This window comes from Pelodiscus sinensis, chromosome 2 (genome assembly GCF_049634645.1).
Source record: "Pelodiscus sinensis isolate JC-2024 chromosome 2, ASM4963464v1, whole genome shotgun sequence".
Taxonomy (NCBI): domain Eukaryota; kingdom Metazoa; phylum Chordata; order Testudines; family Trionychidae; genus Pelodiscus; species Pelodiscus sinensis.
The window spans coordinates 152,872,916-152,899,796 of NC_134712.1; the positions used below are offsets into that span (position 1 = coordinate 152,872,916).

The following is a 26,881-nucleotide window of genomic DNA, read 5'->3' on the forward strand; positions in this document are numbered from 1 at the left end:
TCCAGTGCAGAAAAGAAACCATAACAGGTAACTGATCTAGATTCTACAGTGGTTCCCAATCTTTTTGATACTGAATACCAGTAAACCCATTCACAAGCTTTTGGAGGACCGGTAACATTTATTTGCATATTCATTAAGCAAATGATGAATAGCAAAAAAATTGTTTCTGGTCCTCCCAAAGCCTCCAGTGCCCTGGGCGGTTTCCCGACCCCAACTCCAAGGTATCTACTTCGCCCCCATTTGGGACCAGTAAGGTTAGAAGGTCCCTCTCAGGCCTGATAGGTGACTTGGCTCGTGCGCGCCCTGGAGGACGGGTGAGTAATCCCGTGTCCTCTCCCCCAGTCGTGCCTGCATTCATGGGTGAAACCATGTTCCGCCCCTCCCCCGTCCTGGCCGCTTTATTAGCCTGCGCCAGCTCCCCCAGCTGCGTCCAGCGCCGGGCGTTCTACGTCGGTGCGCACAGCACACAGCCTTCTCCCTGGGTCCTACCATCCACCGGATCTGACCCCACCACCGGGGAGCATGCCCGGCAGAGATGATGCCGCTGCGGGCTCTCTCCCAAGAATTGTGCGCAAAATTTTTTCTGAGGACCAGTATTTTTTTTTTTCCTAAGGACTGGTACTGGGCCACAAACTACACTTTGGGAAACCCTGATCTAGACAGCAGTATAGGAAATCATAGAAATGTAGGAGGTCATGAAGTCCAGCCCACTGTGCTAAGGCAGGGCCAATATACCCACACCGTCTTCAACAGGCTGTCCAATCTATTCCTAATAACTTCCAGTGATGAGGCTTCCACTTCTTCTTGTCCTTCTCTTAGCAGACATGGCAATCAATTTATCATTATCTCCTTTATAACAGCCCCTGACATATCTGAAGATTGTTATCAGATCAACACTCAGGCTTCTTTTCTCAGGACTAAACATGTACCTTACTTGTAGTTAGGCTGACTGATCCAGTGGTACAGATCTGGTAACTTGCCTACCCCGAGCTAAAGTGATGTTTCTGGAAAGGATTTCACCACTAGGGTCCTGCTGCTATTGCTGATGCCTTTCAGCTGGAATTTGGTTCTGTCCAGGTTCCATGTAGCTGAGGGGCACAAGTATCTTGGTAAATCACAGAGGATGTTCTCTAAAGGCAGCAAAATGCCAATCTACAAAGTGTCTTGTAGATTAGGATCAGAAAGTTGAATCATGTTTTGCAGTGACTGGCACAGTCGGATCCGCAGTTACGAACGGGGCTTTTCTCGCCCCGGAGGATGCGGGCTGCGGGACAGCCCAGACGCGCCGTGGTCCCGCTGCCCGCATCCTCCACGGCTTTGCTCCGTGTCTCCCTGGTCTGGTGAGGGGGAGGGGGGGGCGGGCCAGCAGACCAGGGAGACGTGGAGCAAAGCCGCGGAGGATGCGGGCGGGACCGCGGCGCGTCTCAGGGGTCCGCCGCCCGCGTCTCTCTAGTCTGCTGGGGGTAGCCCCCCCAGCAGACCAGGGAGACGCGGAGCAAAGCCTCGGAGGACGCGGGCAGCGGGACAGCCCAGTCGCGCCGTGGGCAGTGGGACCGTGACGCGTCTGGCCTGTCCTACTGCCCGCGTCCTCCGCGGCTTTGCTCCACGTCTCCCTAGTCTGCCAGGGAGACGCGGAGCAAAGCCGCGGAGGACGCGGGCAGCGGGACCATGGCGCGTCTCGGCGGTCCCGCCGCCCGCATCTCCCTGGTCTGCTGGGGGGGCGCGGCTAGTGCGCCCCCAACCAGCAGACCAGGCTTTTCTCGCCAACACCTGGAGGTAGAGCAGCTGGGGTGCTGCTGGGTTGGTCCAGTAGCACCGAGGAGCAGTGCTACTGGACCAACCTGGCAGCACCCCAGCGGCTCTGCCCCAGGCGTCCCCAAGTCAGCCGCTGCTGAAACTGACCAGCGGCTGACTACAGGAATCCCGAGGCAGAGTTGCTCTGCCCTGGGCTTCCTGGAATCAGCCGCTGATCAGTTTCAGCAGTGGCTGACTTGGGGACACCTGGGGTAGAGCTGCTGGGGTGCTGCCGGGTTGGTCCCCGCAGAGCTGAGGTGCGGCGTTGTGGGGACCTACCCGGCAGCGCCTAAGCTGCTCTGTCCCAGACGTCCAGATTCAGCCGCTGTTGAAACTGATCAGCGGCTGATTCCAGGAAGCCCAGGGCAGAGCAACTCTGCCTGGGGCTTCCTGTAGTCAGCCGCTGGTCAGTTTTAGCAGTGGATGAATCTGGACGCCAGTTCCAACTTACATACAAATTCAACTTAAGAACAAACCTACAGTCCCTATCTTGTATGTAACCCGGGGACTGCCTGTATAGAACAAATTGCCATTACTAAATCATTTTGAGGTTACTAATGAGATTAAATCATTTTTTATGCATAAATAAAATTGACTCATTTTTCACGGTGCATCACTACAGGAAAAAATTAAGCTTAGCTGCTATAACTGCAACTTTTGATGCATTCGAAGGTTTGGGATCTTTTTAATATATTATTTTAATTTTGCATCTTTGTCTTTCCTAATGGTAATAACAAGTGCAAAAAGTAAAACTTTGAGCACGGTTTTGCCCTAAGACTCCTTGATGCTAGAATGATTTGTCACAAACACTTTAATACAATCTTTCTTTTAAATAAAAATCATATCATGCTACTCCCTGAGGAGTCTCCATCATTTATGCAGTGCTACTGGAAGATGCTTTGGTATCCTAAATCTTGGACTGTGTACCTTGCATGCTATCATTAGAGTTTAAGACATGCCCTTAAAAAGAAATTGGACCATAATATTCAAGTATGAATACATAAACTTCATTAAGCTTCTTGCTTACTAGTATACAATATAGCAAAGTAACAAAGAAAAAATGATAATTATCTGTTCCTGCTGCTTTTTAGAAAAAGCCAATCTAAACCAGTCTTCACATAATAGATGGTATCTTCTCAAGCAACTATAAAATAATTTTCAAGAAACAGAAAAAGAAAGTGTGTAAATGTATAGTACTTGAAAAATTGTATCCAATGTTCAATATGCCAAGGGCTAAGCCTATTTGTGGGGGAAAAACACCTGTGATTCCAAAGCCAAGCCCTTAGTGGTATAAAAGAAAAGAGTTGCACACTGATTGTTAAATTCTAACACACTGTCAATTAACTTTTCCTTTAAAAACATTTTTAAAATGGAACTTACTGTATCTTTCTTTAGTTTTTTTGTTAAAACTTCTATTTCTTATCTAGCTTTACTCTACCCTTTTCCACTTTTTTCTTACCAACAATAATAAATCCTGATCTATTGTTTCTGGGTTGTTTTCAGTGACAAGCTTTCCTCTTTTCTTTCTCTCCTCCCCTTTTTCATTATTCCCCTACACTGTGCTCTACCTTCTTCTCTATAATTTTTTTTGTTCTTCCCACTTCTCTGGCAACACCTCCTCCTCTATTCTATGTACCCTGTGTCTCTCCCTGCCCCCCTACATTACAACTTCTCACTGATTCCTCTCTTTCTACTTGGTCAGATAGCACATGGCAAACAAATGTATTGTAGATTGACTGCCAGTTTGATGTGCACTAAATCTTTGTGTAGAGAAGCCCTCAATCTCTTTTTCATCCAACTTACTCCTGGCTTCTGCGAAGGTAGCTATAATGTGTCTTCACTAATAAACCTCCTCAACTACCATTTCTTGGACCTCCTCCATAGTGGATAGTTCCAGTTATTGTCTCTGCTGCTATGCCTAACTGTCCCAAGCAGAAATGGCGTGTTTAAGTGATCTGAAATTCTTGGTAGTTTCATAGCTGCCCACAGAGTTCTAAATGGCAGCAGTGAAAACTGCAGATTCAGGAAGATAAAACTGCATTGGCACACATTTTGTTGAAGCTTTCCTTCACAGCCCTCAGGGATAAAAACTTAAAACAAAAAAAGACTGGATGGATTCTGTAAATATTGTTGGCATCTACTCAGCAAAGATTTCTATTATATTCACCATATGTAACCGGGTTTTGTTTGGTTAGTTTTCCAACCCTGTATACAGGCATGCGTAATTTCTTTCAAAAATATTTTGATTGTGGATGAATAGATTCACAGAGATTCAAGAACAAACTAACCAAAACTTACATTGTCCTTTTTCTTGGAGAATGTTATTAATCCTTTCCATTGTGTACATACATACCTAATATATCTAGAGAGCACAAATCAATGCAGTATCTGGTCAATGAAGTATAGTGAAATAAGCTTTAGATAAAGAGCTACAGTACTTCTGACTTTCATAGACCAAAGAACTTCTCCAAGAGGAACAGGAACTACTTGTGGCAATCTGCAGATGACAGACAGCAATCCTGATTACTGTCACTACCTGATACTCTAGAAAGAGCACCACGTTCTGCAATACGTTACAGTTTAATGTTATGATGACTACAACTGGCATGCAGAGGACGGGAAAGTCAAGAAAGGGAATGTATGTCTTTGATGGACAGCTCAGCCATGCTTGACTCAATCCCCTCTTCTTCCAGCAAAAGCACACATTCACACCGGCTTCCGTAATCCCTAATCAGAATGAAACTTAGTCTGCTGCAAGAACCAATGGGGAACTTAACTGACCACTGTGTCCACGACAGTAGGGAATGTGCTCGCAAGTGACCACCCACATCATAACCAAAAGTCATGAGACAACCACGTACTGCTAGGGTCGTCAACTTTGTAATATTTAAAAACCAGATATTCAGCAAGCATGCTGAAACCTCTCCGGACCTGCTCTCGCCCCACTCATTCACCTCAACCCTGTGCTGCTTTTTTCCCCAAGGCCCTGCTCTAGCCTGCCACTTCCCCTCAGGACCCACGCCTGCTTGCTCCTCTTCTCTGTTCCTCCTTCCCCCCATCGCTGGCTGCTGTTCCTCTCCTTTCTACTGACAAAGAAAATTATAATATAATTATAGAAAAATACACTGTTCTTGAGATGGTGGGAGGGAGGGATTTTTCTTTTAGGTGATTATGTTAAGCAGGAACAAATGAAACAATAAACTCTACAATTGAGTGAACAAAGATTTTGCCAACTCACTGCCAATTAGGTTTGTTCAAATTATACAGAGTCTAAATGAATGGCAAGTAAATAGTTACAGGGCAACTGAAAAAAATATATGGTAGATTTCATTATAAAAAACACAGAGTTGTTGTTCAGCCCTACCTAATCAGAACTATAATACTACTTCTTGACTGATATAAAAGATGCATAGCAAAATCAGACTTCCTGCAACAAAACTTTTCTGTATCTTACATAAGAATAGCTCTATTGAATCAGCCCCATAGCCCATCTAGCCCAAAATCCTCTCTCCGACAGTGGCCAGTGCCAGATGTTTCAGAGGGAAAGAACTGGACAATGCCAAGAGATCCGCCCATTGTCCAGTCCTAGTTTCTAACAGTTGGAGGTTTAGAGACACCTGGCGCATTTGGTTATGTACCTGATCATTTTACCCCACAGTCATTAACGGGCCCATCCTTCACGAAGTTCTCTAATTCTTTTGAACCTAGTTACACTTTTGGTTTTCACAACATTCCCTGGCAATAAGTTCTATAGGTGGACCACATGTCATGTGAAGTAGTCCATACTTGTGTTGGTTTTAAATCTGTTGCCTACTGATTTAATTAGGTGTTCCTTTATGTAAAGGGGTAAATAATACTTCCCTACCCACTTTCTCCACACCATTCATGATTTTATAGACCATTCTCACATTCCTATTTACATTTATTTTCTTACCTGAACAATTCCAGTCTTTTCAATCTATCCTCATATGGATATTGTTCTACACCTATTCTTTTTTCCCTTCGCTGTATATTTTGCAGTCCTAAAATCTTTTTTTGAAATAAGGTAGCTAGAACTACCTACAGCATTCACACGGTAAGCGTACTATAGCTATATATACTGGCATTACGATATTTTCCATTTTATTATCTATCCTTTTCCTAACAGTACTAAACATTATCAATTTTTTGGACTACTGATGCACACTGAATGGGTGTCTGCAGAGACTATCCACAGTGACTAGAAGATCTCTCTCAAGTCTTATAGTCTTTCCGACTAATTTATTCATAACAGGTGATATTCCCTGAAACTCCTTTGGATCAGTCAAATTCTGCTTTCATTTACACAGGTATAGATCTGGAGAAACATCCCTGTAGCCAGTAGAGTTACTCCAGATATAGACCTATCTAGGTGAGAGAAAAGGCTGCCCATCAGTATAGTTTCAGAAATGTTATTTTTTTCTGACAACTTATTTTGCTGCAAAATATAATAATGAAATGTTCAGCGGCACACAATACTCAGCTGGTGTAAAACAGTATACTCCACTGAAACCAACTGTGGTTTCACATCGCATTATAACTTAACAAATTAGTTAATTGCTTTCATGGTCTCAGTGCTATTTAAAGTATTCACGTAAAATATTTTTAGGAAATGTTAATGATAAGTTTGCACTTATATAATAGCACCTTCTATCTACAGATATGATATCTTTTACACCCATTAATTCAAAGGGGGCACTGAGCCTAAATTAAGGGAGACATATGCTACTAGCCCCATTCTCTAAGTCAGGAAAAGAGCAATCCCTAACAAAAAATGGGCAATACAAGAAACAGTAGAGCAGAATGTTAAATGACTGTTTTATAATGCCTCCCAATTGATAGCAGGCTCTGCTACGCAATAGGAGGTACTGTACTAAGCCTAATTTTCTAAATCAAAAAGACATAGGAGGCCAGTATCTTCAAAATAGTGATAGAAATGTAGCCGTGTTAGTCTGGTGTAGCTGAAACAAAATACAGGACTGTGTAGCACTTTAAAGACTAACAAGATGGTTTATTAGATGATGAGTTTTCGTGGGCCAGACCCACTTCCTCAGATCAAAAAAAAAATTCTGCATTTATTGAAGCAGCCTTTTATTTTGAAATAACAGGCAGCTTATTCCAACCTCCCAGTAACCCTCATTCCACAAGTATTAAGGGGAATTTCGGAATAGCAAGTTATTTCGAAATTTGGCACTGTGTAGACAGTGCCAAATTATGAAATAAGCGATTTCAAAATACACTCAAAATAAAGCTACACAAATTGTGTAGCGCAAATTGTGTATCTTATTTCGAGCTAAGGGTGCTGTGTAGGGACTAACCAAAAAAATGTATAGATAGTATCATGATCTTTCATGGGCACAACCCACAAATATAGAGCAAGAAGCCCAGAGGTTCAAATATAAAGCAGAAAAAGAGGGGAAAGTGGAAGGAAAACAAAAAAGAAACAAAAAAACCCTAACCTGTCAATTAAAGTGTCCGTGTTAAATGAGTGAGCTGTTAAGTGCCCGATAGTTAGCCCATCCAGTTCATATCTTTGTTCAAGCCATGATAGTGTAAGATTTGCATATGAAGGCCAGTTCTGCAGACTTACTCTTTAGTTCAGTGTTTCTTAAACTTTTTGAGACCACGGAACACCAAACAATAATATTTTTTATGTGGATCACCTATGAAAATTTTCTTCTCCCCCCACAAAAAAAATTGTCATCACACAAAAAAAGACAAAAACAAAGAAGTAACAAAAAAGAAGAGCTCACGGCACACCTGCGAGTTGTTCACGGAACACCAGTCTTCCGCGGAACATAGTTTAAGAAACACTGCTCTAGTTGATCCCTAAAATTACTTTGTAAGAGAATAGTAATTTTAGATCCACTAATGAGTGTCTGGGCAAGTTAAAATGTTCCCCAACAGGTTTGTGTGTGTTACCATTTTGAATATCTGATGTGTGTCCATTAACCCTTTGTTGTAGAGACTGTCCAGTTTGGCCAATATATCAGACTTTCCGGTTTGGCCAGAGGGGCATTGCTGGCACTTGATGGCAAATATCACATTAGTGGATGTGAAGTTGTACGTGCCTCTGATATGGTAGCTTATATGTGGTTAGGTCCTGTGATGATGTTGCTTGTGTAGATGTGCGGACAGAGCTGGCAACGGAGTTTATTGCAGGTAGGTTCCTGGGTGAGTGTGTTTCAGGTGTGATGCATGGTTGCTGGAAAGAATTTGTTTTAGGTTAGCGGGCTGTCTGTAGGCGTGGATTGGCCTGTCCCCCAAGGCTTGTGAGAGTGAGGGATCGTTTTCCAGGATATGTTGTAGATTGTTAATGATGCACTGGAGGGGTTTAAGTTGGGGGCTGTAGGTGATGACTAGTGTTCTCATTTTTTTTGTTGGGTCTATGTTAAAGAAGCTGATGCCTGCGTACTTGTCTGGCTCTCTCAATCTGTTTTTTTCACTTCCCCAGGTGAATATTTCAGTTTTAAGAATGCTTGATAGAGATCCTGTAGGTGTCTGTCTCTGTCTGTGGGACTGGAACAAATCTGGTTGTATCTTAGGCCTGGCTGTAAACAACTGATCGTGTGATGTATTCTGTATGGAAGCTAGAATCATGTAGGTAAGTATAATGGTTGGTAGGTTTCCAGTATAAAGCGGTGGAAATGTGGCCATCATTTAATTGCATTGTTGAGTCAACGAAGTAGTCCTCTTGTGTGAACTGGTCCAGACTAAGGTTGATGGTTGAGTAGAAGTTGTTGAAATTCCTGTGGAATTCTTCAATGGGCTCATTTCCATGGGTCCATATAATGAACATGTCGTCAATGTAACGTAAGTAGAGTAATGGTGCTAGGGGGCGAGAGCTGAGGAAATGTTCAAGGTCAGCCATAAAGATGTTGGAATATTGTGGGGCCAAGCGAGTGCCCATGACTTGAAGATATGTCCATGAAATGGCTTATCTGTGCTACTCCCAGACAGCAGCTACTATAGAGTTAAGTCAGTAAAAGTACAATAGAGAAGCTAATGGGAGGCAAAGAATGCCTGGGGAAAAATGACCTTCCTGTATGAGCTGTGAGAGAACTCCAGTGAAACCCTAGATAATCTTATAGTTTCTTTAAACTTGAGTTTATTTGTTTATGCAATGTAATTACAATCCTTTTGTTAGTACACACAATAGTATCTTGGGATAAAGTAAAATGCAGCAAAGAAAGAAATCTGTAACATTTTGAGACCGCAGCAAATACACTCTGTTATATCTCTATCACATAAATAACTAAGTACCTAGCAAGTCCGGATAAGCATAAACTTATCGGGTAGTCCAGTGGAGTACTGACTATTCACTCTTCTGGTTTGGAGCTCTCCCCACTACGGTTCTGCAGAGTAGCCCTTATAGACTAATTGTGTAGTCAATACAAATTGTATCGACTACATGATTAGCCAGATAACCGCAATTTAACATCCTTACAAATGCTGTTTCTAATGTTCAGTGTTTTTCAGTGGGAGATATTTATCATTGACAACGGTCTCACTGTGAACAATGCTAAGAAAATGGTTTTAAAAAAACAAAGTTCATTTGAAATTAGAATGTAAATTAAATGTTATTAATCATGTATATAGAGAGTGACAACCCAGTGACTTTTATCAACCAGAAGTACACAAATCTTGGTGAGATTGCAGGGGAAACACAAATACTACCGAGTTCTACATAGCAGAAGTAGGTAACCAATCAACGTAAACAGCAGAAATTATATTGGACTATTTGAAAAATGACCCATCGTAGAAGATTTCATTTGCTAAGAGTCTTTGTTCTGAAAAAGGCATAAAAGTGAAGAAAGAGTAAAAAAAAAACAAAAAAAAAACAGGAGGGTATTTTACCTGTTTGCTTTTACAAAGGAAATTGACTGCAAATTCTTGTGAGTAAAGAAATAAAGATTAGATTTTTCTGTTTTCATATTTGACTCTCAAAGCACCAGTTTAAGTGCCCACAATTCCATCATTTCAACGTGTCCTGGTAAATGTGTCTTTCATTTAAATCTGATAAATATTTTACTTACCCAGCATCCTCCTGGAAACCTTCCAATTCATCCCTTTGCTCCGCTAAGGTGGATTCTAGATCCAGATAGGTACCATTATGGGATAGTTGCAGTGTACAGTCATCAAGCTATAAGGAAAAAAAAAACAAAATGGTGTAATTATTTGCATTTATAAATTACAAAAAGCTACCCTTCTTTTGTATAGTCCAAAGTTTTTTTAGAGCAAAGAAAGCAAAATCTTACAGCATATGTTCCAGATGAAGCACCTGTTCTCCACCATTTTAACTTTTCCAATACATTCTGAGGTCCTTATTGCACTCACTATTCTTCCAGCAAAGAAAGATAAGACAGCAGTCTCTTATTTGGAGGTCAATGCTAATCCTTACTTTTCTATCTGAGCTATTTGAATTACTAAACCCTTGGACTCCAACAGACACTGAGCACAAACTTTCTTCAGTGAAGTCTGCATCAGCTAGCACAGGCAGCAAAATGTTTGTTGGAAAAGGAGAGGAAGAGCAAAAGAGAGAGATAAAGTAATGAGGTCAGGCCAGATAGCTACAGGAAAGTAACAGAAAGCACATATATTAACCCCAGGTTAAACAAGTCCCTGTTTCCCCAGTAACCAAACAAGGTCTTACTTCCAGGTTAATTAAGACACCTGGAAGCAATCTAGAACCTGCTAGAACCAGATGAAACCGTTAGTTTTGGTTGGGACAACTGAAACCAATCAAGGGCTGGCTGGAACTGGTTAAAAGCCTCCCCTTTGGTCAGTTTCGTGGTGTTACAGGAGTGGTGAGAAAAGGATGCACTCTAGGAGAGCAGAAACAGTACAGAGGTTGTCACATACCAGGAGGGAGCCCTGCAGGTACAGAGGCAAGGGGCAAGGATAGAGCCCCAGGTGATTCAGAAATCTTTAGGAGGTAAACCTCTACTAGAAGAGAAAAGACTGAGATAAGAAATCTAATCTGTTGCCTCCATGTCCAGAGAGGCCACTAGAGATTTCCCCCTCCTTTCCGCCCTTGCTATGTCAATTATAACAGTGGCTATAGCTTGCATCTAAAGTAAATGTGTAGACTAAGCTGTAGTGAGCCACTGAGGTGAGCAATTAGAATGGAAGTTACTGTTGTCCCCAGATGGAGAGAGATAATACTCAAGCCTACTACTAACCAGAAGCACAAGACCAAACCTCTGTGTGAAATTAGGATATTTATCATGACAGACAGTCATGCACACTTCAGCTTTCCAGAGAATTCCATATTGCTGACTCAGGGAGAGATTCAAGAAAAAAAATCTAATGCTCAGATTAAAGATTATTTTAGGTTCTTGCTTGGGTCAGGAGGCAAAATGTATTTTTTTATTTATACCAGAGTAACTGTAATCACAATCTGTCTACCATCATTGCATTACTACTGAATCTAGGCTTTGAAAGATCTGTTCATTTTGTTCAGGTTTTTTCTTTGTAAAAAAAAAAAAAATTGTTTTTGCATGAACTATTTATTCACAGTTCTCTCAACACATTCTTCTGGGAAGGTGACATTTAAATGGCCTGGCATACATAGAATGCTCAGTTTACAGGCAAGAAAAAATGTCAACAAATTAAATTTTTTGGTTACTAGAGATTTAAAAACCCACATTAAGATCCATAAGTACAGGTGCTACAATACTAATGCATGTATCATTTTGATGAAGGAGGAATGTCAACCTACACAAAACTGGAAATACAGTCTTTAGAAAAAAAAGAAATGAGGCTAAGCAATACTCTGGGAATCTTTCCCCCAGTAGCCCAGGGTATCAACTGAAATGCTAATTTATTCATGCCAATGCCAAAAGGCAAACTACTAATTAGATAAATGTTCTGCTGTCACTATGGGGACTGGGAGATTTGCCCACACTTTCCAATTCTACTGCATAATTAGGAAAAAGGAACTGAGTTTTACTAACATCTGATGACTTTAGTTCATAAAGGCAAGACAAGAACAGGAAGTACCTGATGTGCTAGATGCAAGAAAACTGTTCATTCTGCCTATTTTCAATTCATCACCATAGTTTCAGTTGAATATGGTATTATTCATTCCTGTCTGAAAGTTTTGTACAATGTACCTAAGAACTGAAACTATGGTGATGAGGGGTGTGCATGTAAGTATTAAACTTCAGGACTTCAAGTGCAACTATTTCACTGAAGATGTGGCTCCTTTTCAACAGGAAAGGGGAAAATGAGATGGGGCGAGAGGGGAGTAAAGTAATTCCTACATAAAGGAGCAGGTGCTCAGATATCACTGTGCAGATCCCCTATGAAATATTAAAACAGATCACCTCATGTAGATTCACCCGTCCTCCCTTTACTCACAATTTCTCCCTGCACATACCAAGTAGGGGAAACTAGAAGCTGCAAATTCCCACTGGTGGTGCTTCTGCTAATTACTCACTCAGAAGGACTGGGGAATTACTTTCCCCATATCTGAAATGACATGAGTTTATAGCCACAAAACACCACCCTGCATTCCCAAGATCTGTGAATATTTCTAATGCTCTGTTATTTGTCTGGGTTGCCCATACAAAGGCCACATGCTCCTCTGCACAACTTTCTCCTCTTCGCTTTCTTCCAGAAAGTCACTGATGGTGTGCCTGCACAGCAGGGGTTAACTTGAAATAAACTACGCAAACTGAGCTACGTCAATTGCGTAGCTTATTTCAAAATAGCTTATTTGGAAATTGGGAACATCCACACCACACTTACTTTGAGAAAGAGCACTCTTCTTCCGACTTCCCTTACTCCTCATACAATGAAGGTTACAGGAGTCAGAGTCAGAAGTCCTCCAGCTTGACAGCATTTCGACATTATTTCGAAATAACTGCTTGCTGTGTAGATGCAGACTAACTTATTTCAAAATAACGTTGTTGTGTAGACGTACCCTCAGAGCACAGGAGAGACAGGCTCCCTATTATCAGTTCCTGTGCTTCACCTGCAATAGCACCTAGCTGTAATAGTAGGGAAAGTCCTGTCCAGCCCAAAGAGCTCAAACATGTCCACTGCAGATGGAAGTTTTAGGGAATTTAGCTGAGATGTCTCTTCCAAGCATGTGCAAGAAGCTTTTGGAAAACTGCTGTTTACTTTGCCAAATTTGGGCAGATTTTCATAGGCAGAGGAAAAGGCACATCCCTGATGCAAAGACCACCCCACTGCCAAATTTCAAGTTCCTGTACCAAAACATGGGAGTGCTAAAGCTTCTAAATGAAAATGTCATCAAAAAAATTTAAAATATGCAAACAATATAGTTTTCCCTAGCCACTTTTTCAGAAACACCTGAATTGTTTTGGCTGATTTTTTTTTTTGGGGGGGGGGGGGGGAGGAAGAGGAATTTAGCCAGATGCAATCACCTGGAATGGAACATTTCAGCCCAAATGGTTATAGTTTGGAAAGCTATAAGCAACTGTAACAGGTTCTTACAAAGAGAAACTTCTTATTTTGGAAATCTGTCTATAGGACCTATTAATTCAGTGAATTCTGTGTATGTTTCTTTACCAAGCTGCAAAACTTCATTTTGAATGTGGAGACCAACTGCATTCACTGTGAGCTTTAGTGCCATTTTGGACTGAAATTTCAAGAGAGAGCTGTTAACCCAAATGTCCTACCACTGATATGCAATAGTACTTACACAAGAGACTATGAGAACTGGTTTATCAGGCAAAAAGTAACTTGTGATCACTAAATCACCTCGTAGGATCTCTCTGGTCACCTGTTGAGACTGAACAAGGAGTAAGACCCTGACTACCAGACCACAGATGGTTCTCCTAAACTAGCAAGGGAAGGGAGATACCCATAAAGGGTTTACACTTTTCATATGGATCTCTTTGTTACTTTTGTGATTAAGTAAAGAGCAGGAGCATTGTAGAACTGCAAAATGTATGCTTTCTATGCTACAACTGCCATTTGAAAGTAAAATGTAGCCCAAATGATTCACACCTTCAGTGGGATTCTGGAAGAGGGTATGTTTAAATTACACTGACCATCTGAAGAGTCTGCACTCAACTCAGGGATTAGGCAGATGAGTCACATGGAGCCAGCTCTCAGGAGGATCTGTTACACACAAGGCCTGCATTCAGAGAGTCTTCCTAGGGATCCTAAGTCTGAGACAGTGATCCAGGGGCAGGTTTCCCCTAACAGAAGTCTGATGGGTTGCAGGCCAGGTTAAGGTAGGCAAGCTTAATTATATGTAGTGTTGCTGATCCTGCCTATAATACATACACGGTAGGGCTGTGTCTACACTGGCATGAATTTCCGGAAATGCTTAAAACGGAATACTATTCCGTTTTCAGTTTTTCCGGAAAAGGAGCGTCTACATTGGCAGGCTGCTTTTCCGGAAAAGCCCTTTTTCCGGAAAAGCGTCTGTGGCCAATGTAGACGCGCTTTTCCGGAAAAGAGCTCTGATCACCATTTTCGCGATCGGGGCTTTTTTCCGGAAAAGACTACTGGGCTGTCTACACTGGCCCTTTTCTGGAACAGTGTTCCGGAATAAGGACTTATGCCCGAGCGGGAGCAGAATAGTTTTTCTGGAATAGCGGCTGATTTTGTCCAGTAGAGCATCGTTGCTTTTCCGGAAATTCAAGGGCCAGTGTAGACAGCTCGCAGCTTATTCCGGAAAAGCGGCTGATTTTCCGGAATAAGTGGCCCAGTGTAGACACAGCCTAGATGTTTAATATACCGCCATCTATCTGATTTAAGGTCAGCTCCTTTTCAGCTAAACCCTGACTTTTTTCTAATTTGATATTTTTCTGGCCTACATAATAATTAAGTTGTTGTATGACCACAATAAAACAAAGAATTTTTTAAAATGAGTTTTCTGTTTTTCTGTGTGTCAGTATCTCAATTATGAAAGCTGCTGAATGGACAGCTCTGGAAACTGAAATTTTACCATTTTCTATTTATTGTCAGGATTATCCTACCATTGTCAGGATTATCCTACCATTTTCTATTTATTGTCAGGATAATGTTTCCAATGTGCATTACTTTGCATGTATCAGTATTGAATTTCATTTGCCCTTTTGTTGCCCAGTCATCTAGTTTTGTGAGTTTTTTTTTAATAACTCCTCACATTTTGCTTTAAACTTAACTATCTTGACTAATTTTGTATTGCCTACAAATTTTGCCACCTCACGCTTTAAACCTTTTTCCAGATCCTTTATGAGTAGGCAGAATAATAGGAGTCTCAGTACAGATCTCTGAGAAGACCTTCCTTCTTTTCTTCTGTGAAAGGCAACCGAAAAATGTAGTCAATTAAAAAATGTAGTCAATTAAAATTTCAAAACCAAAAAGTATTTTAAAAGCGTAACTTCTGTTGTTTCTTTACCTATACCTGGTCTGTAAAAGGACAAGGATACCTTTGACCCACATGGAAACTGAAAGGAGCTATTTGCATGATCAGGACCCAGATGTTCAGCTTCCACTCCAGCTCTTGTGACATCATCATTTCAGTAATTCTCTGGTCACCATGCTTAAAAAAAAACCCACTCCTGAGATTTGAATGTAAATCTCAAGCAGACAAGTAGGAAATAGAATTCTCTTATTTTCTTTTAAAACTATAAGAAAACAAAAAACATGAGATGCCAACATATTCTTTTTTTATTTCACGGGTAATCTTTAAAAATTAGTTTTGGTGGAACTCCCTATTTCTTTGTGCTAAAATGATTTTTACTGCAAGGCTACTGAGCTCAATAGGACTCATCAACATAGCTTTATCAGCAGTACAAAGGCAGTGAAAATTTCTCAGCTCTTGAAAAAAAAAAAAGTCATGCCCCATTTCTCCACACCATGTAGCTCTTATTGCTAAGCAACTGAAAAAGCTCCTGGTTTCCTTAAACTCTGCAGCTCTTTCTAAATGCTGCACTGAAAGGAACAAGGAGCAAGAGGGCAAAAATAACAATAGGAAGGAAAGCAGGCTATTAGCCAGCTACCTGAAGACAATTAAATGCCCATGTCCCCTTTGGAAAGGACAATGGAAACTCATTCCTGCTTTGAATAAAACTAAATCTTAGCCAGGTTGCCTGTGGGTTTGGCTTTGGGGTTTTTTTTTTGTTTTTTTCTTTAACTATCTTTAGATCAGTGTTTCTTAAACTTTTTAAGACTGAGGAACACCAAACAATTTTTTTTTATGAGGAACACCAAGGATTTTTTGTTGGAGGGGGGGAGGTTGGAGGAAAGTTATTAAAAAAAAAGGTCGCCTTCCCCTTTAAGGGTGGCCATTTTGAATTCTGTTGGTCTCCACGTCTTCGCAGCACACCTCCGACTGCCTCGTTGCACACCAGTGTAGCACGGAACACAGTTTAAGAAACACTGCTTTAGATCCTTGTTGTCCAAGAACTAAAATTGAAAGGTGGTTGGCGGGGAGGGCGGAAATGGAGCATTTGCACTAACACATTAGCCACATGTATTGAGATTGAATAATATTAATTCTACTTATTCAAAAAGCCTAAAGGGTCAATAAGTAACATAAATGCAACATAATTATTACCACACCGACAGACACTTCAGAGAAGTTGTTTTTCTGCAGAATAATTAACTAGGTTGTAGAGCAGAGATGGGCAAGACCCTTGTAATTTGGCCCAGGGCCTGTCCCGCTGGGATCCCAGGCATGGATCAGCTCTACACTGCTCAAAGTGGTTTGCTTCTCCATGTGGCGCTCCACACCATGCACAGGGAGGACATGGGAACCGAGAGTTTGTGCTGGGAGCAGGAGGCAGTGCGTGAAGCCTCCCTCTCTCCTGGTGTGTGGTGCATATGCACCAGTCTGGGGCTGCTGGCAGGCAGGGAACTTGCCTGAAAGTCCTACTTGGCTCCTGACCAGGAGCCGCCTAGGTAAGTGCCTCCCATCCAGAGTCTGCCTCTAGCACCCCATCCACTCCCACACCCCAACTCCCTTCCCGAAGTCATGACCCCCTCCTGCCCCAGGTCACTATGTAAACCCTCTGCACCACCCGCCCCGTCCCTCAGGTCACAGCTTCCTCCCACACCCCCTTTTACATCCCTCCCCCAGGCCAGAATCCTCTCCTCACCCATAGCCTGTCCCAAACCATGCACCCCAAGCCCTTCCCCAGATCACAAGCCCCTCCTTCACCCAAACTCCCACTCAGACCCTACAACGTCTCTTGAATGCCAGTCCCCCACTCTAAGCTCACTTCTGCATCCAACTTCCATCCCAGACTCTGCACCCCCTCCACAGAAAAGGGCTGCCCTTGACCACTTACCAAAATCTTGGAGTAGCTCCCCCATCAAAAATTATTGACCTCCCCTACTATAGAGCTTGAGTATAATGAGTCTTTCCTTGCCCTGTTCTAAGTTCTCTGTCCCAGGCGACTGACAGTCAATTTGGCAAGAGTCAGGATGATTTATACCAGGACTCACTGAGGCTCCATTTTATTTTTTAAAAAGAAAGCTGACCCAAATTATTATAGAAAAAAATCGGAGGCCATAGGATTGTATTTTTCAGCAAGCAACTTATCAAATAAACCCCACACCCTAGGTTTTGATAGCTGTGTTTACTAAATCCATGCATCTCAAATGATTGTCATGCACGCTCTGAAGTACCGATCAGAGTAAACACTTTCAAGGTTTTATCTTTCATTTAAATTAGTGATGGGAAATTTCCAGAAGATTTAGTTTAGATAATCACTGAAGGTTCGAAACCAAATTCATACTTGGTTCAAGCCCACTGTTATTTATGAAGTTTCAACACTGGCAAATACAGTATATCTGATACTTACACAAACTACTTGACTTGATTCTGCAATACAGAACTATAAATATCACAACAAGACACTCTTATCACTTTTCTGATTCTTCTAGATGGAATTGTCATAACTTCTCCTGCTGCGTGTTGTCAATTTTTGTCCCGCAGGGTACTAAGATGAACAGAGCTGATGAATAAAAGGGGAGCTGTTTATTTTAAAGTTATCTGATAGTTTCACACATAATAAAATGTTTGATTCAGATTACTGTTTTTTGGAAAAGGGTCTCACAATTCTTATCATAGCCAAATCTCTTCACTTATCCCTAATTTAAACCATTATTAGATGGCAATTGCTCATACTAATTTGGGTATGCTTTTTCTCCATTTAAACAGTGCTTTTTACAGTGTGGAAAAACTACTGATTGTAACATACAAAATTAAATTGCTTTATTGATTAGGGATGTGAACAACTAGTAGTTATCCAATAAGCAAATACTTACTGGATAGTCAACACACTAGTCAACTAGTCGCTTCCTCCCACCTTGCTGCCTCTATCAGAAATAGGCAGCAACTGGGGGGGAGGGGAAGGAGAGGGTGCTTCAAAGCAGAAGCACTGCATGGAGCAAAGGGACAGACCCTGGGCTCCATGTGGCACTGCTACTTTGAAACACCACATGAAGTCTGGGCAGATGGCCCCAGCTCCATGTGGTGTTTCAAAGCGGCAGCGCTGCGTGGAGCCCAGGGTCTGCCACTATGAAACGCCGCATACAGCCCGGAGCCAGCTGAGGACTGGACTCAGGCTGCACACAGTGTTTCAAAGCAGCAGCTCTGATTCCGGGCTCTATTCGGTGCTGCCACTTTGAACTGCCGCAGGGATCACCAGGCCAGCGGGGGACTGCCTGAGTCTCCCGCTAGCCTGTGCTCCCCACAGCAATTTTGCCTTTGAAGCAAAAGCCATGGGGCTGCTGCTACACTTCAAAAGCGGAGGTGCGCTTATTGACTAATCGAATAGTCGATGCAAATTGCATCCACTATTCAATTAGCCAGTTAATCTAAATTTAACATCCCTATTATTGATAGGTGTTTCTTATAAAACATTTTGAGTCTTACTGATAGTATATATTACCAGCTTGTCATGTTTGCACCTTTTTACTTCTCAATTTTTCACTATGCTCCTTTCTGGATCAATTGTTTCTGCAGTGGAATGACAATCCTGTTCCTGAGAACCTATGTATGCCAATTTTGTGCTTGCCTGAGCTGTTTCCCCACCACCTCCTCTACTAACCCTTCTTGCCAAAGATGGAAAAGCGCCCACCAACAACTCAGATTTCACATCTACATAATTTTGAATTGTGCAAAGGTCTTACTGATCCATCATTGCGTGATTTGTTAACAGAATTCTAATAGCCTCTCTGGATTTTAAGATCAAAGCGGTTATCATTAAAGCATTTGAACGAACAACTAATGGAGACACTTTTATTCTGTATTCAGAAAGAGCTGTGTTTTGATCAATATGCTTTCATTAACATTATTACAGTTCATCAGATGTATAGGTTTTCTGCAGCTGCATATGACTCAGCCTTTGAAATGGGAGAGATGATTGCTACTGTCACTGATTGTCAATAAGAAACCCAGACAGAAGAAAAAAAAAGTTTATTATTTTAAACCAATGGCTAGTGCGAAAGATCTTGTATATTTCAGTTTTATTTACTCCTGTACATAGCACAGGAATGAGGGGAGCACCCAAATGAAATTAATAGGTAGCAGGCTTAAAACAAACAAAAGGAAGAACTTCTTCACACAGCACACAGCCAATCTGTAAGGCTTCTTTACTAGGAGATGTTGTGAAGACCAAAACTATAATAGGATTCAGAAAAGATTTAACAGATTCATAGAGAATGGGTGCATCAATGGCTATTAACAGGATAGACAGGAATGCAGCACCATGCTCTGAGTGTCTCAAGCCTCTGGTTGCCAGAAGCTGGGAGTGGACACCAGGGATGGACCACGCGATGATTGCCTGTTCCAGTGGGGCTGACAGGTGTGGCAGAGAGTAGGCTTCATGCCCTAGGAAGGGGCAGTGCCTCAGGCAGAAAGGGTGGCGCCAAGGGTAGGTAGCCTTTAGTTCTGGCCAGACCACAGTGCTCCCCCCCCCCCCTCGCCCCCACACACACATCTCTCGGAGCCACATGGAGTGGTGCTCGGCAGAAATTCAAAGGGGTTCAGAACTCCAGCTACCGAAGCAACAGCAGTTGCAGCCGAGAGTTTCAGGTCCCTTTTAATTTCTGAACCCTGGAGCAATTGCCCCCTTTATTTCTCTCCTCCCCGTTGGTGGGCCTGGTCATTCTCTCGGAAGCACCTGGCATTGGCCACTGTCAAAAGACAGAATAATGGGCTTGATAAACTATTGGTCTGACCCACTATGTCTGTTCTTATATTTTTGTGTGTGTTCTTATTACCATCCCTATGTATCCTCCCTGCTTAGGAGCAACTGGTCAGAGAAGAAATTTTATGTTATGTATTTGTGTAAACAAAAATATATTTTACCCTCACATATGTGATTTTGTTTCTTAAGAGATTTTTCTTTGGTTTGGTTTAAACAAATTATGTAACTTAGGATCATAAAAGTTTTAAAAACAAAGAAAACAAAAAGAAAATCACAAAAAATCTCCGCAATGCTCAGATTGCCACTTATGGTCTGCATCATGCGGTAAGGTCCACAAGAGTAAACCTCTCGACCCACGCAAAGTTCCACTGGCTTCATAATCACTGCAGAAACACGACCTACATTTGGGAAATAATGGGCTTGGTAGTATGGACACTCCGCTTGGTATTTCACAATAAGGGTTATTTCACCGTGCAGACCAGGTCTAAATGTTTGATTCTAGAGACATGTTCCAAGGACGACAGTCTAGGACCTGGTAGAATAGGGATTTTTTTAAGTATGATGGTTACAATTGTAACCACCTAGCATGATTATAAACAGTATACTGAGAGGTAGGGAAAGTGGTTCAAAATATTTCCAATGAAACATGAAACTGAATAAAACTTGCCTGGTCACGGGGCCTTTTCTTGTTTTTTAATGTTAAGTCATAAAAGCTTAATCTAAATTTCACTAAAATTTTAATCAAACCATGAAGAACATGGGAGCTGACAGTTTCTGCGGGCCACAGGACAAGGAGTATGGGGGCTGCCAGTCCCTTACCCATGGAAGGGGTGGGGCCTGGGGTGAAAGGGGCAGAGCCACAAGCAACCAGTCCTCAGTGCCTCCTGGACTGGTAGCAGCAGAGTCCACGGGCCCCTTTGAATCTCCGGGCCCTAGGGCAACTGCCCCCTTGCCCCTCTCACACACACCCTGTTGGCGAGCCTGATGCAGAACGACTAGTTTCAATATGAAACCAGCCAAAATTCAACTGCTTCAATTTAGTTGTGTATCAAGAGCTGGGGTTTGTTCAATCGAAACACCCAAAGCTCAATTTAGGAGTCTAAAACCAGAACGCCAAGAAAAGTGTTTTCTGGTGTGTCAGCACCCTAAATTAAATGTACATATTCAGAGATTTTTTTTTTTTAAGGCTAACACTATTGTATCTGTCTGTATATCACAGTTACTTTTTGGCTTGCAGATTCCATATTCGTATATTTTTTCACACCAGTGCAGCTTTTCCTAACTAAAAATAATCAGAGTTAGGTCTAGCAGATAATGTTACATAGAGTTCTTTGAGTGACCAGAGGGGAAAACAGCTATAAAACCAGAAAACTTTTTTTGGAATTACATAACTTTTTGGCTGATGCACAAAGGGTGCCTACAGCGGACATGCTCAAATTACTATTTGATGGGAATAAATGAGAAGGTATAAGGAAATGGAAATAATTTTGTTCTCTCAGACAGACATATACTACGAAAGGGGGGAAAGGATTAGCTTCTATGGGCTGTGTCATTTTGGGGATCTTTTTTTCTCAATTTTTGTTTAAGTGTAGGAAAATCTCTGGGCTACAACTACTATAAACATGTTTTTAAATATAATATGAAACACAGGAAAGCTGAAATCAGATACAGTTTGAGAAATGTGATTTCATCTGGCTTTTTTCCTTATTCTTTAATTTATGATACCCATGGAGCATTTCAATTTTCCAAATATTTTCTGAAGTCATGTGGAATTATTCTATGACCTGCAATCTCTCCTCCTCAATGGTGTCCCTAGCACTCATATTTCCATCAGCAGGTTATTCCTTCCATCCTCCACTTTGTTAAAGACTCAGCAGGGTAGCCATGTTAGACTGCAACTTTAAAAACAAGTGGTCCTTTAGCACCTAAGGCCATGTCTACACTAGGAAATTATTTCAAAATAACTAAAATAGACATCATAATTCCCGATTTAACAAAATTGAAATAGCGTGTCCCCACTATAGGGAAGCATTGAAATTAGTGAGAATTATTCTGAAATAGCGCGTCCACACGGATTGGAGTCTTCCTCGGACTTAGAACCTCCGGAAGCATTCTGGAGAGGGCACCAGGAGGGCGGATACTCCCTCTGGCTGCTTGGTCAGGCAAGCTGTGACATGTGCTTTCAGGGGCTCCTCTATATGGCTGCATCTCAAAAGCCACTCCTACACTGTCTCCTCCCTGACAGGACCCAAAAGGGATGCAGTGGGCATGCGCCTTCTCATGGTCTGGTTGCCCTTGTGGATGCCACAGCCCGCACACCATGGGGACAGAATTGGGGACAGGTAGGCTCATGGGCCTTGTGCTGTGCCTCATGACGCAGTACTTCCAGACTGTTCGCATGTTGCTCCAGCAGGACAAGGACCAGGACCAGGACCTGCAGGATAAATCCCAGCATGGACCGCAGGCCACCCAGGACCAGGTACTCCTGATGCTGCACATGCCCCTCACTCCCCTGGACACTGAGGAGCACTGCTTCTGGAAGGGGGAGACGAGCTCGGACTGGTAGGACAGCATCGTCCTGCAGGTACGGGATGACCAGCAGTGGCTGCAGAACTTCTGCAAGCTCACCCTACTGGACAGCTACCACTCTGCTGGGAACCAGTTCAGTGTGGGGAAATCCAGTTGGGGCCATGCTCATGCAAGCAGTGAAAGTAATCAACCAAGTGCTGCTATGGAGGGTCGTCACTCTGAGGAGCGTAGACGCCATTGTTGATGGCTTTGCCACCATGAGCTTCCCCAATTACAGGAGGAGGCCACAGATGGTTGTGACGGGGAGAGGCAGCCCCAAACTGAATCCGCAGGCCCCGGCCAGGGTTACCTACCCCCAGCCCTACCGAGCATGCCCAGGCTGCAGCTTAACTATAAAAGCCTGGGGAAGGGCTCAGTCTGGGTGGGCAGCCGGAGGAGAAGGACCTATGCAGCAAGCGCCTGACCAGCAGAGACCTGAGACCCCAGAAGAAGTCAGCAGAGATGCCAAGGCGCGTTGGTGCATCGCAGAGTCTGCCTCTCCCGCCCTGGGAACCTCAGTGTATTTCAGCAGGACTTCCCCGCTGAGGGAGTGGCATGCCGTCCTGTCACTCACAGGGCCTTGGGCTGGGACCCGGTGGAGTAGGGTGGGCCCGGGTCCCCCTACCTGGGTTGCGGCCCTGCTAGAACCCTGTTCTGCCAGCGCAGGCCTTGCCTTAAAGACCCACACTGAGACTGAGTTTGTGGACTCAGGCCGGAGGGCCTTGCCGTGAAGGGCTATACTGAGACTGTACTCAAGGACTTGGGCAAGTGAGCCAGGTTCTGGAAGGGTAGTCGGTAGTATCTGGGTTCGTGGACTTGGGGTTCCTCCCTGTCCACCAGAGGAGATGGGAGGGAGCACCCCACCACAATGGCGCACACATCCCCATCCTGGCTCCCAACCAGCGGGCTTCAGACTTCATCAACAGAAAAGGGTACTTCTCCATGGTGCTGCAGGATCACAAGGGATGCTTCACCAACATCAATGTCAGCTGGTCGGGAAAGATGCACGATGCCCACATTTTCCAGAACTCCTGCCTTTTCTGACAGATGCACAGTGGCATGTTTTTCCCTGACCGCACCATCAGAGTTGGGGAGGTGGACATGCCCCTAGTGATCCTACCCCTTGCTCCCCTGGCTCATGAAGCCCTACACGGCCAGCCAAGACCCCTCCAAGGAACACTTCAGCGCCAGGCTGAGCAAGTGCTGCATGGCCTTCGAATGTGCATTTGGCCATTTAAAGGGAAGGTTCAAGAGTCTCCTCACTCGCCTGGACCTCGGCAAGCGCAACATCCCTTTTGTGGTGGTGGCCTGTTGTGTGCACCACAACCTATGGGAGAGCAAGGGAGGACTTTTCTCCTCTCCCAGCCTCCTTTCCCCTGCCCTCCCTTCCCACTTTCCCCCTGCCCTGCAGAGTAAATAATAAAGCCATCTGCAATAATAAAACAGGACTGTTAATTGGGGGAGATGTATAACAGGATAGAGACTGGGGAAAGAACATGGAATGGGGGAGAGGAGAAGGGAGCTCAAGGATGGGGCTGGGAGTGGCACCTGCTTCTTGTGTTGTCGGGAGGCTTCATTTGTCCGAGAGGTCTCAAGGCCCCATGTTCAGGGGCCCTATCAGGCCCTGGGGAGCCTTGGAGGGGAAGCCATGGGGAGAGGTGGGAAAGTGTCTGGTGGCTTGCTCCATGTACGATGCCATGCGCTCCATCACTGTGGCTGGCAGCACCAGTATATCAGCTGGTCCCAGGTGACCTTCCTTTGTTCCTGGTGGGCCGAGTGCTCCTCCCAGTTGGTGGCTTGTCCTCGAGGCCCCAACTGAGGGACTGGCAGGCTGGCCATTTGTTCACGCATCAGATCCTCCCAGGAGCATTTTCTCCTGCAGATCTCGCAGAGTCACGTAAATGGCAGGGAAGGTGGCACCAAGTTTGCAGCTGACCCAGCTGTGAAGAAAAGTTACAAGGGCAGTCATCCCAGAAGACACAGTGTATGAAGCCTAGCCCTCATCTCTGAGCCAACACCAAAGGTCTCGGTTCAGACGATGGCAATGTGCTTCGAGCATGGCCATAAATTGCCTCGACAGCAAGCACTTTTCAGCAGGGGGACCGATGTCCCAGGAGAGCACTGAAATACCCAAGGCCCAGGCACAAACAGGCATAGGAAGCTGCCAGCCAGGCCAGGAGCCTGCAGGCAGGAGGGTGGGATGAGGCGGCTTAGCTTCTACTGTGCCCCACACATGCCGGGTCCAGCACTGACAGCATCCTGCAGAGCAAGAACTTCTATCTCTGCCTGCTGGAGGAGAGCAGGGAAAGGTGTTGGGGGAGGTGTTCATGAGCGGCATACGCCATTTGCCGGAGAGAATGCTACAGGGTTCCCCATCCTCTTCCTTCCCCCGGCAGAGTGTGAGCATGCCTGAGTGTGAGCATGATTCTGTGCCATATGGGGCACTGCTATGTGTTTCCATGACCCCAGTATCCTTAGTGGTGGCTTGTCGTGTGAAGGTGTCCCACCACAGAGGCCGGAATAAGGCAGGCCTCACCAGGAACCCCAAGCATTATTCCCCAAGAAAAGCAGGAATGCAAGTAAGTATCAAAATAAGCAACCTGTTATTTCAAAACAACAGGCTTAGTAGTGTGGACTCCCCCCCGACTTATAAATTTGACCCAAGGGGGGTTATTTCAAAATAATGTTCTAGTATATACCAGGACTAAGAGACTAACATATATATCACACAAACACACACACCATATATATAACATGAGCTTTCATGGGCAAACTCACTTCCTCAGATGAGCATTTATGCTCATTATAGGAAGTGGGTTCTGCCTTTGTTAAAGACTATACAGCCGGTCCCCGAGTTGCGAACTGTCAACTTACAACTGTTCGCAGTTATGACCAAAGCTGTCATAAATGGCGGACCCTGAGTTACGAATGCAATCCGCGCTTACGAACATGTAACTCAATGGGGTCCGATTTACGAATGAACCGAGTTACGACAAATTGCATGGTCCGTAACCAGTTCGTAAGTCGGGAAAAGGCTGTAGTTAAAAACACATGAAGTGTTCGGTGAACTCAGCAGTTATTATACATTTAGTGCATCAATAGGTAATTGGAATGAAAATCCGACTCCTGAAAAAGCCGACCCCATATCATTTTAACTATAGAAAATGGAATAAAATGTAATAGGTTACATTAATTTATAGTATTGTGGCTGGTGCTCATTTAAAAAATTACTCACCTGTATACAGGAATTTTTATAACACAAATAGATAAAAACAGAGATAGTTATGGGGAAAATGGAAAATAATATTGGGAGCACTGAATGATGGTAAAAATACGATAGTCTGCATACTTTCTCCTGTATTCTCACTTCCATGTTTTCAACAGTGCACAAGGGCTCGAGAAAGGGATTTTTTTCCCCCCTCAAGAACATACATTTGGCATCTATGCTTAGTCATCATCTACATTTTCCTTCTGTTTGATTAGATGCCAAGAAACCTTAATCCTTAGTATTAAAAATGTTGTCTGCACACCGTAAAACGGGCTTTGAAAGTAAAGAGAAACTGTTTTCCTTAGGGTCTCATCAACACTACTAATTATACGGAGTCAGGGGACAACATGGATGTTCCCCATCCTGGTTACAAGATAGTTCCTACAAACAAAATCTAAGGATGTTTAAGCAATGAGTAGATAACATAATACTATGATATGATCAATGTTATGCTTTCTCTGTGTCTTTCATTCTGGCTCCTCTATCTCAAAGGGTGTGTCTAAACTACATGGCTCCATCGATGGAGCCATGTAGATTAGGCTGATCGGCAAAGGGAAATGAAGCCACGATTTAAATAATCGCGGCTTCATTTAAATGTAAATGGCTGCCGCGCTGAGCCGACAAACAGCTGATCAGCTGTTTGTCGGCTCGGCGTGCTAGTCTGGATGCTCCTGCACCGACCTGAAAGCCCTTTATCAACCTCCCTGTTATGCCTCGTGGGATGAGGTTTACCAGGGAGGTCGATAAAGGGCTTTCATGTCGACAGGGGAGCATCCAGACTGCCCCGATCTTCCGACAAACAGCTGATCGGCAGAGCGGGGGCAGCCACTTAAATTTAAATGAAGCCATGATTATTTAAATCGCGGCTTCATTTTCCTTTGCCGAACAAACAAATCTACATGGCTCTGTCGACAGAGCCATGTAGTTTAGACGTACCCAAAATGTATGTAACAGAAAGAGAGGGGGTTAAGAGTGGAGTCACAAAAATCATCAAGAGCACAAAAACCGTTCATACTTAGGGCCTGATCCGGTCTCCGCTGAAATAAATTAAAGGGTCCAACTGACTTCAGAGGGCATTGGATCAGACCTTAAGAAAGGCTGAAAAGAC

At 43.5% G+C, this 26,881-nt stretch overlaps 1 protein-coding gene across 10 annotated transcripts in view; it reads right to left on the minus strand.

Moving 5' to 3' along the window:
- Positions 1–26,881, minus strand: part of FHOD3 (formin homology 2 domain containing 3) — a 590,681-nt gene that overhangs the window by 516,732 nt on the left and 47,068 nt on the right. For all 10 annotated transcript variants that reach the window (XM_075921655.1, XM_075921652.1, XM_025187260.2 and 7 more), the window contains exon 2: positions 9,849–9,955. In XM_075921655.1, coding sequence (XP_075777770.1) covers positions 9,849–9,955 — 107 coding nt within the window. The remainder of the gene's footprint in view (positions 1–9,848; positions 9,956–26,881) is intronic.